This window comes from Gymnogyps californianus, chromosome 1 (assembly GCF_018139145.2).
Source record: "Gymnogyps californianus isolate 813 chromosome 1, ASM1813914v2, whole genome shotgun sequence".
In the NCBI taxonomy this organism is placed as follows: domain Eukaryota; kingdom Metazoa; phylum Chordata; class Aves; order Accipitriformes; family Cathartidae; genus Gymnogyps; species Gymnogyps californianus.
Genome location: NC_059471.1, coordinates 59,536,579 through 59,553,086, shown reverse-complemented (window position 1 = coordinate 59,553,086; position 16,508 = coordinate 59,536,579). Strand labels below are relative to the sequence as shown.

At 38.3% G+C, this 16,508-nt stretch overlaps 1 protein-coding gene across 1 annotated transcript in view; it reads right to left on the bottom strand.

Moving 5' to 3' along the window:
- The window catches only part of PCCA (propionyl-CoA carboxylase subunit alpha), a 305,187-nt gene that overhangs the window by 248,276 nt on the left and 40,403 nt on the right, over positions 1-16,508 (bottom strand). The window contains exons 5-6 of the mRNA XM_050915340.1: positions 7,427-7,540; positions 5,873-5,926 (exon numbers count right to left, since the gene is read on the bottom strand). Of these exons, the coding sequence (XP_050771297.1) occupies positions 5,873-5,926; positions 7,427-7,540 (168 nt within the window). The remainder of the gene's footprint in view (positions 1-5,872; positions 5,927-7,426; positions 7,541-16,508) is intronic.

The window sequence follows — 16,508 nt, the reverse complement described above, 5'->3', positions numbered from 1 at the left end:
ACACACACACAAGTTAAAAGGATTACTTTAAGTGAAAACACAAATACAAATAGGTCAAGACTGCTATGTCAGAGGAAGCTGCCTAATCAGGAGATCAAGAAAAAACCACACTAAGATTATGGAGTTTAGGCAAAAGACTCAAAAGGAAGGAGAGCATTTTTGTCACAAATCTTTGGCAAAACACCACCCTGCATCTTTAAGTACATGCACATAGGTTATACGCATGTATCTCCACAAGACCTGTGGATATGCACCCTGAGACTTGTGGGCGGTTTTGGTGTTTTGGGTTTTTTTTGTTTGATTGGTTTTTTTAAGTTAAGACATAAGCCTGCACTTATAAAAAGTACTCTAGCTACATACAGCAGTTGCTCAAAATAAGGATTTGGAAGTTGCAATAGAGAACTGGTATCAATCTGTTCTGTAGCACAGGCAACCTTAAACAGGACACTGATAACAACGTAATCCATCATACGCTTTTAGCAGAGGTCTATGAAGTTTTCTACAGCAAAGGAATAATACAGCCTTCCTACTTTCACACTAGGAAGTGTCTAAGCAGATAGTTCCGATGACTCAATTTCATTTTTTCTAGCTCACATGCACTAGCAGAGGACTAGTAATGTCTGACAAATACTGCCCATGATTTAATACGTGCACTATTTGTCCCTCCCATGGATTTCACACAACCTGATACTGCAGATTATTTAGATTTTTTTTCTATGAAAAAAGTTTACTTGGGATTAAATACAAGAATACAAGTAACATTCAGAAGCATTCTGCCTCAGAACAGTAAGTAGTCACCCACCAACATTACAGGCTCACAGGCAGAGCTTTTCTGGGCAGCAAATTGGTGACCTGTTCACCTAGACAAGTACATTGCCTAACCTTTATTACCCAGTAGGGGCATAGTCTCCAGTCTCCATCAGAAAAAGCACCTTAAGCCACCACAGGCAGTGGTGGTAGGCACTTTGCTGCTTTGGTAGGCAATGACATACTATGCATTGCAGAACAGAGTAAGAAACCCACATTAACAGCTCTGTCTGCCGCACTCCTTGAAGGATACCACCTCTGCCATAAGCAGCTTCTTGACACCAAGCTTCCAAAGCTGCCTTTTTTCAACCACCACTTTGCAGTTGGGAAAGCACACATGCTAGCCAATCACGTGAATTACCAGGTAGGAAGCCAATGCATGTGGGAACAGCATAAGAATCATACCAAATGCTTCTCAAAAATGTAATGTCCATTGAATCTTGATAAAGGAACTTCACAATTTGCTTACAAATAACAAATCCATGCACAACAATTGTAAGGAAACACTGCTGCCATTAAGAGTGTCACATTTTAAAATGTGACAATCCCATAATTAGCTGTGCACAGGGCTATGGATCCACCTGCACAAAGTTCTTCATAGGTCAGACATGTGTCCCCTTACAGAAGATGACATATGTTGTGTTTTACCTTTCCACCTCAAACTTAACAGCCATTTACAAACATGTGATCAACCATTTCCATATACATTGTTTGCCCATTTCTTTCAGACAATACGTTGTTGGGTTTTTTTAATTCCACCAAGAATGTTAATCTAGCTTCAAAGGTAATGAGAAATAGCGCTGGCTGCTTTGTTCTCCCCTTAGTCATGCCAAACAGTAGTTGCTAAAAGGGCACAAAAAGATGTATAAAAACAGGTTCCACTAGGAACTCCAAAAAGGTCCATATCTTATTCCAGAATTGAATCCTTTTGTCCCACCATGTTTATGGCTTCTATTGCAAGGAGGGGATTTTGGCAGAGGGTAGTGGCTGGCTTTTTTTGCATCAAGAAACAGAGCGTAAGAATAGTATTGTCAAGGCTGCATTCAAAAGAAGAATATTCCAGATAAAGGCTGCATTTGTAACCTTAAGTCTTATAATTTTGAGATTATTTTATGCACAAATTCCATAGGTTTCTTGGGGAAAATACACCACAATGCATCACCTATGAAAGTAGGAACTCTATCATACACATACGTACAAGAGACGAAAATACACTGAAGATACAAATCCTGCAAACTGGCATTCTTCATACTAGACTTTGCAAAGGAATAGTGTTCATTTAGCTGATTTTTTTTTTTAAACAGTAGCTTCCCAAGGGACTTTTGTGGCAGAGGGGGAAGGGGAAGTTCATTTGTGTTTTTCTTTTAATTAAAAAGGGGAAAACTGATCCCATTATGAGCAACTGCAACACCAAATCACCATGCCTCAAGGTTTAAGCTTCTAAGCATTATCAGGAAGCAAGAACATACATAACCTCAACTACAGGAGTAAGACTCCTACTTGCTGCTAACACCAGCTAGACCACAGGAAGAAGCACTGACTCTGGAATAATAACTGTGCAACCCAGTTGCATGCTTGCTTTCTCTCACTCTTTTCTCTTCCATTCCCTTCTTCACCCAGGTAAGAAAAGGAGGAAATAAAGAGTCACTGGGACCATGGGACAATCCGAAAGTATTCGACATGTGAAGAGACTTGACTCAGCACTCCCACCCTCCACCACAACATATTCCATGGAGGTTTGCAAGCAAGGAAAGGAAAATGGCAATTTCAAAAAAAGCGTATCTTTCACCAACAGGCCAACCAAAAGGCTCATCTTAGTCTCAGGGCTTTCTCCTTGCCAAATTTCAAAGGCCTGCTGCAGACAATAGAGGCAACAGAGCTTCTCAGAAAGGGTCTGCATTAATTTTTTATAATGGGAAACATCAAGCAAGCTAACCTAAATACAGAGGTCACTAGCAAATTCTTCTAAAACATGAAGGAACAAGTTGTTCTTGCAGCTCTGCATAGCACCTAGCAAAAGATATTAGCCTTTTTTTAATTTATTTTTTTACATTCACTTGCACAAACCCATGTTTTGTTATTCTACGTAACTCATGTTTCAGTATTATCTTAAAAGTTTTTCAAAAGATTTCATATTAAAATACCAATCTTTAAGAAACTGACCTTAGGATTTAGGAAATCTTTGACAGACTCACTTGATATAAATGCCATGGATCCCTTTTCTGTAAGCCGTCAATATAAATGCCTTGGATGTCTTTTCTGTCAGCCATCAACAGCAACCAGAATAGATACATGAAGAGGGGACTGAATGCACCAACTTTTTTATTGGATTACAATGAAGAACATGCCAGATATTCACCCACTGATTGCTTTTTGGAAATTTTGTTTTGGAAACAACAGATCATTTACCTGTGCTCTCCCCTATTCTAAGAGAGAACAAAATTAAGTTTCTAAAGAAGAAAAAAATAAAGACTAGTAATTTTCAATACTCTAAATGTATCCATCAAATTCTTCACAAGGACTGTCTATAGCTGTGTGCTATTCCATGAATCATTTGGGCAATAATGAACAAAAAGACATGCTTTTGTTCAAATCACACACAGTGGGATTACATGTGAACTGACCCTCCATGTGTTAACTGAAGACAAAGCTTTGCTTTGAGCTCATTACCGCTCTTACAGACAGATTGGCAAGTTTAGAAAGTTTAGTGTATTTCTCTGTTTCCAAATCTAGGTAGTTCGTTTTAAAAGTACAGATGCACACCAGGAAATGAGCCCAGGTTTCACAAGTTTCATCACTATTTTCAGGGCAAAAGAACAAAATAGCACATGTGCAAAGAAAGGGATGGGGAGAAAGAAAACAGAACAAAAACATCTTTGGCAACTTCACAACAGTTTTGTAATATTTGTTACAGGCTTTAAATAAAGAAACAGCAGACAAGTTTTCCTCCTAAATATATTAATCAGGGTGTCTTGAAAAAATATAAGTAGCCCTCTGATAAAAAAGGCAGATTGTTTCACCAGTTCTCACTAGGGGTTTGATATTCTAGAGCCACCGACATGAAGGGAAACATGATTATGTCTTAACTGAGACTTTAAATAGTGCATTTCAGAAAGCAAAGTAGAACTACCTTGTTTTATTATATTTTTAGAGAACAGAACACACCAGGTTTCTGAAACGTAATTAAAAGCTATTTTGAGACTGTAGCACCAACCCAAACTTGAACATGTTTCTAGTCACCACATTATTTCAGGAATTCACTGTTCCAAGGATTTGAGTGAAAAGATGAGAAGTAGGAAGGGGGAGGGGATCTACAGGAATGTTTGTACTTCCTCCATTTCTGCTTAATCCTGCCAAAAAGTGTTCCAGATTGTCATGTCACCAATATTGTAATTTACATCACCAAATAACCACCAGATTACTAGGAAATGTGCCCAGTTTAGAGTAATAACTATCAAATTTCAAAGTTTCGCAGCAAAATATAAAGCCAAATAGCATGAGCAACCACTTCTGTTTCATTAATTTTTTTGTTATTAAAAAAACAGGAATTGCCAACTAAAGCCAGTTATCCTGCTGGTCTAATCCAGTGGGAACACAGTTTGTTATAAATTAAGCCAGGAATCTTCCCTCTAAAAAGAGGCTCAGGTACATGAAGCAGAACAGTGATAAAAGAAAGCTGCTAAACTGCATGAAAATAACATGTAAGAGATTACCCCAGATTTGGTAAATCCTGGCAGACACCAAGTGTTTAGAATTCCTTTCAACTTTAACATCACCACCACCCAGCAACCAGCAGGATGCATTCAGCATCACACAGAACCTGCACTTGTTTTTATCTGGGGGCTTTTAAAAAAGCACAGCAACTGCAAAGTATAAAAATTTGAGATTTCATTCCAAAGTAGTCTCCTTAATGAGCAGGTGGTATTCTCTAACACCAAATAACCAACTAAATAGTAAGGGTCTGTATTACAATTAGAACTCAAGCCAAAAGGGACAGTCAAGGAAGAGATATGGAAACCAAGAGCTATTCCACAAACACTAAGAACAAAAGAGCTATCATTTTATAGAATCACATTCCTCATGTGTTTTTTTACCCTGAATCAAAGGTGCAAATTACTCTCAAAACCAGCAACAAATTTATCTTACTGCCTGTAAAACAAGATGTTTTTGCAGCTATATGGTTCGTTTACTCCATAACAAAGTTGGTAGCTGCAACAGCTTTTTACTGGAAATTTCAATGTAGTATGTGCTTGTCCTTATTCTCAGTCAAAGCAATAGCCAATAACAAATGATCTGAAGTGACTACAACATACAGCATCCACTCAGGACTTCGCTCAACCTTTGTGCATGACACTTTCTCTTAGCACTGCTGAAATTTAAAGCAGCTGCATGAAAATTTTTGGAAAAAAATAAAATCAGTAAAAAGGCCATATATCAGTTTCTGTGATATACAAAAACCCCACTGAAGTAAAGAGGTTGTGAATCATAATTTTTTATAAATTCAGACGTGAAGTGAAAACAGCACCCTCTTGATTCTCCCTTTGGTCCTTTCAGAGAATGCAGCTCCACAATATACGACCACCAGCAGAGAAGTCAGTTTTTAAACAGCTTTCTATTCCCATTCTGAAAGTGCAGTTCAGCACCTTCTCAGGGCTGCTGATACAGCTGTTCACCAGCTGTGCTATGAATCACCAAAATGATCACTTAAAAACAGATACTTTTAACCTAGATCATTTCAGTGACCCAGTTTTACAGAGCAGCCTCATAAACAGCACAGGCACAAGTGAAAATGCCAAAAGGTTCTTACATCCTTGATAAAGTTCTTACAAACAGGCACCTCCCCTTTTCCCAAAAGAAAACACCCGCTGCAATTACACCCTCAAAATGCAAAAAATCCACATCCACAGAAAGCATACTGAAGTGTCCTACCTTAAGGTATCTTTTAGATCTGCCTTGAATTGGTATCTTGATTCCTCAGATACCTTGGAATGCATATATGCTACCTAGGAATGCATATATGCTACCTAGTGCATCATTCACAGCCAAGCAAACAGAAATAACTTACCAAACGTCTAGCAAATTCTTTATTTTCTGAAAGAAATCCATATCCTGGGTGTACCTTGAAAAAAAAAATTTCAAGCTGATTGAGTTCTGAAGCCAGACACCAAATTTGCTAGCACCTTTTCAGATACTGGGGAAGTAGACCACTAAGCATTTGAATTAGCTGAATACCTTAAGAAACTGTCTTAACACACTGATCTATCTGTCCTAAGTCAAGCTGTAAAGACTTACTGGTTGAACTGCCATTTCTGTAACAAACACTGTGCTTATTAACTAGGGAGAAAGGTGCTGTTTGCAGAGCAATGGACACACTCCCTTTGGTGTTTTGCCTTCTGCTCTTTTTAACTCTATTTTGCCACATTTATCTCATCGCAGACTTCCACATATATGCTCATCCACACTCTTCTCAGTAACCGCTATCAAGTACTCCTCACCCCAAAATATTTCTAGCACTGATCACAAACAGTGGTCTTACAGTCTGCAGTCATAACCCTCCCACCTCTAGCGACCCTTGCTGGAGAACATAGTTTACTGTCTCCGTCTATGTCATGCACCCTTATGTGCCTAGTTTGCTATTCACATCCCGATATACACCTAGCATAATTACTTGAGGAGTGTGAGAAAGTTTTCATTTTACTTTTCGCAATTCACATAAGATTCTTCATCCAATATACTCTGATAGACAAAGTATAACCATTTTATTCCCCTCTTTTAAAGAGTCTAAACAACCAGGTTCCATATTCAGAAACCCAGAGGGAAAGAAATAGTTTTTTCTTTATAGGAAATTTTTTGGCCCCTGAAAACACTATACCAAAACATCATCTTTGAAAGAAATTACAACACTGATCCAAACTGTTCCAGGGTAGTGTTGCTCATATACACACATCAAATTTTATTTTAATAAATGCTCTGTGTACAGTAGCTCTGAATAATACATTTATTTCACTGACAGAACAAAGAACATTAGGCACGTGAACATGACTACACATTAGTTTTTCCAACCGATTCCTGTTAAGCTTTCAATCTCTGGCCAATTTGGAGGGAGAAAGGCAGAATAGCCCACATTTACACATATAAGCTAACGTGCATTTTGTAAACATTCTGAAATGAAAATAATTATGGCATGCACCATTTACCTTCCTGCAAATAACATTTATGTAATTTAGAAAGTGATTCAAACTAAGTTTAAGCAAAAGCCTTTTTGGACACACTTTGTAAAACATTCAAAAAAGCCATTATGGCATATAAAGGGTTAGTGCTCAAAACTAATTGGGATTTTTTTTTCCCCCAGCAAATTTGGAAATGAACTGAAGCTGCTCCCTGGTGTGAAAGCTGAATCCAGCAGCCACCTGCAGGATCAGCGACCAGCGCTGCCAGATGCTACAAAGCCTTTGATTTCCAGTAGCGATTTCAGACACATTTAACTCATGTGACATGAACTAACTGGAATAGCATATTCAATCACTTCCCCCCCACACCTTTAAAAAAAATACAAACTCTGGCTTTTCTGCTTTCTATATATGAAACAGCTGCAGCAGATAGACTCATTCAGACTCACAGCTTGGGCCCTGGTTTTCTTAATGACTTCCATGATGGCATCCATGTTGAGGTAGCTTTTGCTGGTGGGAGCTGGGCCAACACAGACAGCTTCGTCCGCCATTTTCACATGAACCTGAAGAGGCAATATTCTGCATTAACAGATGCTCCCAGCAAAAATAATTACCATCACCCTGAAATATGCACACAAATCTGATTGTTTCAAAGATAATTTACATACCATAACCACTCTAAAATACACACTGAAATTACCAACATTGACATACAATAACATTAAATCTCATTTCATTTAACTCCGAGCTTAAGTCACTGTCAAAATGTTTTATTATTCTAATATATTATTTTGAATTTGATTAAATAAAATCATGACAAATATAATTTCAGCTTCCTATACTGATCATCTATATGTAAATTCAGACTAAAGACTACTTTGTTACATGTAACCAGGGTAGTCTAATATCTTAATACTTAATAACAAACATTCATGACCAGTTCTAAGCAGGCTCCCCAGGAAGTTGGGGATAATTAGAGTGAATTGAATGAAGGGATGCAGTGAGTGTCCCTGCACAGCATCAGGTCAGCACCATGCACAAATTAAAGCCTATGACTAAAGAGTTCAATATCACTACACATGAACCAGAAAATCTTGAGAATTATTTAAGCAGGCTCATGTTTGATTCCTAATCCATTGTATCCTCATTTATATGCATTTGCCAAACATTTTTTAGTCAAATCTGAACTATCAAAGGGGACAAACATTTCCAACATTTTACCAGGAATAATAAAGTAGCTAGGTTTGAAGTTAAAAGTTAGGTTTGAAGTTAAAAGTCTACTTACAACTTATATGCACGCTTACCTTGAAGAAAAAGTTACAAAAGTTTAATTAGATTGGTCTTCAACATGTTTTCAGAGTTCAGAATACTTTTCCTTTAAAGATACACACAGACCCAAGAAACAAAACAATCAGGTTTTCCTCATTCTGCTCTCCTTTTGTAAGCTCCCTTAAGCTGTGTAAGATTATATTAGCTACATGTCAGTAAGACTTGTTTATACTGACAGTTTGACATTTCCAATGCTTACCAATTTTAAAAGTTTTTTTATGAAATATTTTATATCATCTTCAGCATTCAAAACTGAGAATACATTGTTTAAAAAGGATGCTATTTTAGAAAATGAGTATTCACATATGTGAAATTTAAAATATTTTTAGTTTGTGAACACAGAATTTTGTTCTTTGTGAAAAGGAATTTTATTTGCAAGTAGCATGAAGGCTGTCAAGTATGACAAACTAAGGTTAGAAGTAATGTAGCCCACATATACTATTGGCTCATTCAGAAGAAACAAGGCCAGGGGAAAAAAATCATCTAGAAAGTGAAAAGCAGTAGTCAAACAATATTTTGAATAATACAATGAGAAATAAACATTCAGGTAAGCATAACGAACATGTATAACAAGCACAGGAGTCACTTATTACACATTTTACTTTTTTCTTCATTTTTATTGACTTTTTCTGAACTTTGCAGAAGTTAATCCTACCACCATGAAGGAACATTAATGTGCCACCTAATTCCAAGTTTCTTTCAGGGGGTATCTCTTAAATACCTTCTGAATTTGCTGTACACTCAAGTATATGAGAGTTCACACAACCTCCTGGAATCACCACACATTTCAGATTTGAATTATTGCTTCTGTAAAGTCACAACAGTTTTATTTTACCCCTACAGCATTAGCCTCACATTAAGAACAAAGCAAACCCAAAAAACCCTAAGCACTAGCACAGACAATCATGCAGCAGGATTTTAATGCTTTTTAGTAAGTACACCTCAGCAACTTAAGTCAGTAATCTATTTTGATCAAATGCTATCAAGATTAGCCTGTCTATCATCCTTCCTGGAGCACTAAGTACAAGAAACAGAATGGCCCTTGGATATCTTTATTTGCATGATTAAAGTTGTTGTTTTGAATTCCAACATGGTTTACAAGTCTAAAAGTTATTCAAGCTTAAGCACAGTTAAACATGTATGTTTTACAAAACCAAAAGCTCCCTTATAGAGAAGGACTAACCTAATGTAGTTAGCTATTTTTAGTTATCAAGAGAAAAACCCCACACCCTCACCGAGGAAAAACCCAACCTCACACTGAGACACCAACAGTCTTACTAGCACCAGAAGTAGCCATAGAAGACACCGCAAAACCACTGATTTTATAAATGGTTTTGTGCACTTTCCCCCCCACCATTTTCTCCCCTCTTCTGAAACATTTCGTTGTTACTTCAACTCTTTGGAGTTTTGAGTCTTTCCCACATTCCCCTGTAGTCTGGCAAATCCATTTCTCCTTGTTTACCGTACTGCAAGTTGTTAGTGCCCTCTCTAGTTCAGTGCCAGTTCAGCCTTGCATACACGCTAATATACCACACGTGGATAACACAAAACAGCAAAACAGGAGTGATATCACATTCATGTTACCCAGTACACTGCCCCAGAGCACCAAGCAAATCTCTCAAGGACAAGAAAGAGGTCTCCATTCCTCCCCACTAGTTCAAAACCTCCAGGATTTTCAGGTTCCAGTGACAGCTCTTCAATCTATGGATCCTTCTCATAGCTACTTTCTTATAAATATGATTAAAACAGTCCACATATAATCTGGAAATAGAGGTCTGTTTCTTCTTAATTCATGATGACAATTCCCCTCTCTAAGCATTTAATTTCTTTCACAATGCGCTATAGTACACGAAGAATACTCCAAATACCATAACACAAATACACTACAGAATTTACAGTATCGTATATACAGAAACATAATTACACTAACCATAATTACTAGCAAACATTATAACAAAAGCCATCATTTGAATCTACATGACAGCCAAAACCTTCAGCTTACTACCAAGTGGCACATAATTCACACGATAATTCACTAGATCTTTTCTTCTGCAGAAGCTGCCTTATAATGAAATATTTCTAGACAGTCCAAAGAATCCAGAAACTCTCCTTTCTCAAGTACTACAAGTTTCAAATATATTTATTTTCAAATTCAAGGGTTGCTTAAGTGCTTGACTTAAATCACACAATCCTAGGTATTCAAAACTTGTCCCTAACTTACTACAGCTAAAACTTCAGAAGTGTAATTTCTCCCTTTTCTGTTTTAGTTTACAAAAACAATGTCACCAAAACAAAGCAGCAAGTCCCAGAAGGTTCGTGAAGAAATGCAATTCCTTCATAAATATTAGAATTGACCCTGCAATCTCAAGCATGAATGGATAACAACAAAGGCTGGCAAAGCAGACAAACATTAAAGGGCTTAATGGTTTATACTGCAAGTTTTAATCATATTGGGCTACCTGCGCCTCAAAAGATACATTTCAAGCAGCTACAAGGACCTGTTATGTTAGAGAATACAAACAATTAGGAATCATGAAAAGGCACATCTTATTTGTGTAAAAGCAGTTTAATTTCTGTAAAAGTCATACAACTGAAGTAGTATATTTCGTAAGGGCTAATTATATGGCAGCAACAACAGAAATAAGACACAAGATTCACCAAAACCTACTGAATCATCATTTTACAGAACCTCCACCTAATTCAAAACTACAGATTCAATTTAGCCATCCAAATCCCTGTATAGGTTTGTTACACCTTTGGAAATTCAAACCCAGATCAGTCACAAACACCCAACCAGCCCATCACAGCCTCCTCAGCTCTGCATCTATGACAAATAAGCTACTAGTAATACTCTGGATTTAACAAGGAGTCCTAGCAGCAGAACATTAGAATGAATACTCTTAAATAGTGTAACTACTTTTGGATTAAGGTACAAAGACAGCTGGACACTATTTGAAGTACAACAACGATTTTATTGCACAATTCTTCATGATCACATACAGATACAAGAACTAGCTCAAGTCAGAATTCTGAAGCAAACTGCACAAAAATGGCCACCTGTTTCCAAAGCTAGTTTCAGTCTGGGAGCCACCTTCATGGCAAGGCACCTAAATCAGTAAATCCCGTCAGATCTTTGTACAGGAACAGCTTTGTGTTTCTTCACCACATTTCCAGCAAATAGGCATGTAAAGCCAGGAGTCCATCAGGGCTGATTAGCCAGCCACTTTCGGCCTGGACTGGTTCCAAGCACCGCTCCAAGCTGCAGCAGCTCTCAGGGTGCAGAGTGTGATAAGGGGTAATAACAGTAGCAGCGATTGGTTTTGGAGATCCTTCTTCTACATTATGTTTCAGTATTTCAGGAGGATTTATAAACCAGGTTTGGTGCCAGGGCTTGGCATTATATCCCAGAAGAGAAATATGCCCGTAACCCAAAACTACGGATATAAACACCACAAAAATACTCAATATCCACTTTGCAGGAGATAACCCGATTTAGAAGGACTGCACTGAATCAGAGCTAGTAAGTACCCAAATTACCTAGATTATGTTAGCTCTCCTTTACCCTGGAGGGTGGCACATGTACTCATTTGACAGCAGCATGCTCTCTTGCCCAGCCATACTCTGAATTTACTGAATTATCCCCTTAATCTAACTTGTATCTCAAATAATAATCATTTCAAGAGATCAAAATTACTATCTTACTACCTAAAATATACACAGCACTTCTAGAGACATTCTGTTTAACACAGCAGAATCAAGGTAACTTTCTCCAGGAGTCATTCAACTGCTGCAGATTGCTAGATGAAATCTATATTATAAACAAGTCACATTTACATGTGCACACCCTTCAACATTTAAACACAGAAAAGTTTTCTTGGTATGGAAATAGAATGTATGAAAAAATTATTTTAAGGCAAAGAACTAGAACACTTATTTTCAGTGCATATGCAATCCATAAAACAACTGAAGACACTAAGGTAATTTACAAATCCCTAGCATTATAATTATTCAGCGACTCCAGAGTTTATTACCTTCTTACGGATCTGATTCATGACAGAATTGCTTTTCTCCCCAATTTGTTTTACAGTGATTCTCATCTACTTCTTCCAAAAAGTAGAGGCTGACTTTGTCATGAGAGCCAATGGAGGAACAAAAAAAAAAAAAAAAAAAAAAAAACCACACACATCTACATGCATTTCCTAACAGAGCACTTAATATCATCTGCATAGTTTCCAAAGATGATTTTATATACTTCAGCAGTTTCTGATGTTTATCACGTGACAGATGCCATTTACTTCAGTGTAAATGCCTAATTAACACATACATACACACACACACACACTCCCCCAACTCCTCCACCTCCAAGGAGGTAAATGTCTGGGATTCCCCAGTGTCACAGTTTTTCAGAGCAGGTCACCCTATGCATCCCCAGGTCTCAACACAAGTTGATATTCATGCAGCAGAGACAGTTATACTGAGTTGCAAGATGCATTTTTCCCTGAATTCTTCTGTACTCTTTCAGAATTTATATATAGGGAAACTGTTATAACTGCATATACAGTGTTAATCAAACCTAAGCAGCAATTAAAAAAACCTCAGTGAAGAGAACACTTCTGTTTGGTACACTAGATAAGATCCCGAGGATGTTTAGACAAAGAAATCTAATCAAACAAGTCATTCTCCTTGTATAGCTCAAATCAATATTACACATTGGAACAACATCCGTTGGTGTAAGTGGATTCACTTAATTGGCCCAAACTGCATAATACTGCTCAGCAAGACAAATCACAATTAGCTCAACCCATAAAATAGGGCTAATGAGTAAATCCTTTGTAAGGTAGCTAAAAAAACCAGCCACCTCAAATCTTGCCAGCACCACCGCCAAGAGAGACAGACAAAACAGAACAAAAAGCTTATGGCATTGAACAGCCTTGAATTAAAAAAATCAAATGGATGCAAAAAAGGTTCAAATTTACTGCTTTGCCAAAAACACATCTTTCATCTGACCGAAGTGTCTTTAGCAGCTTCACGCTAAAATACACACACCAATAATACAATAAAACTGCGCACACAGGGAGCGTGCAGTATTCATACAGCCTTTAAAGTGCTATCTGCAAAGAAATACTGCCACACAATCACAGCATTTAACCCTAAAATGAAATAATGGAAACATTTCTAAACCATGTAAAAAGCAGAACTGTGAAAGCCATAAATAGCATAACTATCCCATATTTTCCACATTTATTTTTACTCAGCATTTCAAAAACCTAAATAAAAATTTATGCAAATAAACATGTCAACCTACAGAGTAAGCATAAGTAGATTTCTCTGCAAGCCTATTTTAAAACATTTTTTTAATTTGATGGCCCACAAATAGTTATGTGAGGACTAAGGTAAAACTATTCTTCATTTGGTTTGGTGAAAGGTATTTACTTACAGTCCCCTCCAAGTCTACAAAGACTCTCAAAACAGCCCATCCGTTAGCATCTGCATGATTAGATCCTGGGTTAGCAGACATCAGTCAAGAAAAAAGTAAGTATTAGCACCCTTTCCTCTACTCCCCCATCCTGCCCTTCAGTTTGCCAACTGGTCAAAACTTGAAGACAGCAATAGTCTCGCCAACTAGTGGTCTCAAAAATCCACAGATTTCAACTAAAATTAAAATGGAAGGATTCAGGTTGAACTGAACAGTCTTTAAAAGAAGAGAAACACCAACCAGGCAAGGAAGACTGCATTTCTAACCAAGACTAAGAGAATGCACTTTTCAACACATACAAAGATTTTCATCTGTTCACATTCTCACTTATAAACACAAATTTATTCTTGTAACCTTAAAAAGAGAAAAAGTAATCTCAAAATTCTCTCTCCCATGAACAAAGCTCTGGAACTTTGCTGGCTGCTAAAAAGACACACAATTTTACTTGACAAAGACCTCATCAACAGGAAAGGACTCCCCATTGTATCTAGAGGCCTGATCACTCATACTGTGAAAAACAGACCATGCTAAGGCTGTCATGAAGCGATACTCTGAAACTCTTGAGTTCTGTTTGCTGGGACAGGCAAGGAAATGCCTCCAGAGTCCTGAAGACATTACAGATCAGAATCTAGAGGAAGGTCTTCCAGAATGGCTTTGGTTCCTAAAGCCTTTTCCTATATGCTTATTCTTTGGCAGGTGACTTCCCAGTGAAGCATCTTCTAGAATACTGATGGGAAAGAAGGCTTCTCCATCAGAATTTTATAGCTAGTGCTTACTGTATTTTACCTTCCAAAACAGTAAAGACCAGAAACTAGTAACTTAGTGCCTCATACAAACTTAAGACCACAGACCTGGCTAAACTTCAGTTCTGAGTAGATGAATGTTCAGAAGACCATATAGTTAGCCTGACTAAAACAAGGTGGGGGTGGGTTTGGCCAGACATTGAAAATTGAAGGTATGATGTTTGTCTCTATAGTGTGTTCTTTTGGACCTTTTCTAGGAAAGCTTGTCTCTACAGGCTTCTATTCAGAACAATTCAATTATTCTTAAAACAAGACTTCTTTAGCCTATCAAGTCTATCTGCAGATAACCAACAAGTACAAATAAAAGGTTGCTTAACTTCTTTTCAAGTTCAAGCAGCTTTTCTTTTTGAGAAAAACACCTGCTTAAAGCTCTGGAAGACAAAAAAAGCTAGTCTGTCACAGTTAATAGCATCATAGAATAGTTTGGGTTGGAAGGGACCTTAAAGATCATCTGGTTCCAACACCCCTGCCATGAGCAGGGACACCTTCCACTAGATCAGGTTGCTCAAAGCCCCATCCAGCGTGGCCTTGAACACTTCCAGGGAGGGGGCATCCACAACCTCTCTGGGCAACCTGTTCCAGTGCCTCACCACCCTCACAGTGAAGAACTTCTTCCTTACATCTAATCTAAATCTACCCTCTTTCAGTTTAAAGCCATTACCCCTTGTCCTATCCCTACATGCCCTTGTAAAGAGTCCCTCTCTGGCTTTCTTGTAGGCCCCCTTTAGGTACTGGAAGGCTGCTATAAGGTCTCCTCGGAGCCTTCTCTTCTCCAGGCTGAACAACCCCAACTCTCTCAGCTTGTCTTCACAGGGGAGGTGCTCCAGCCCTCTGACCATCTTTGTGGCCCTCCTCTGGACTCACTCCAACAGGTCCATGTCCTTCTTATGTTGGGGGCCCCAGAGCTGAACACAGTACTCCAGGTGGGGTCTCACAAGAGCAGAGCAGAGGGGGAGAATCACCTCCCTCGACCTGCTGGTCACGCTTCTTTTGATGCAGCCCAGAATATGGTTGGCTTTCTGGGCTACAGACGCACACATTGCCAGGTCATGTTAAACTTCTCATCAACCAATACCCCCAAGTCCTTCTTCCTCAGGACTGCTCTCAGTCCATTCTCCACCCAGCCTGTATTTGTGCTTGGGATTGCCCCAACCCCTGTGCAGGACCTAGCACTTGGCCTTGCTGAACTTCATGAGGTTTGCATAGGCCCAATAAGAGGCCCGTACCAATAAGAGTAATTCATTTGCTATTGAAAATTTAGCAGAATTAAATGGTTGGTTTGTATCACAACCTTCCACATTTTAGTCAACACTAACGAGGAACAATCAATCTTTCTTTAGTAGAATAATTGAAAAAGTAGAAGTGGAAAAAGTAGATCAATAGTCATCTTGTTTACTAATCTACCTTTAGGATGACCTGCAGGATTACCAGAGGTAGAGGAATCAGGAGGGAAAAACCACAACATCCCATTCTTCAACTCCAACTCATTGCATCAATAGCAAAACACTTCGCACAATCTTGAGGGAAAAGCACTCATCTCCTTCCACTTGTGACTCCCTTTGACAGGAGAGGGCACCTACCAAGTTTCTTCACCCAAATGAAGATTAGAGGCAGCACAGCTACTCAAAAAACAACCTTTGCTGATTTAGGGGGTGCTGTGAAGAAACAGTCTGCAAGCTAGCAACTGCACTCATACCTCTGCAGACTATTTTTACTTTGGAGTACATTATCTAGAGCAAGTCTCCAGGAGAAACAGGAGAATTTTACCTCAGAGCATACACTAACAACTTGGGAAGATACTTAATAAATCTGTTTACCAAAGCAAGAGTCTCCATCTGTTGCAAGAGTTGAGCAATTCATCATATTTAGAGCAGTCCACTATGCTCTGTGTGGATGCTAGAGTTCCATCTTTGCAGTGGATGT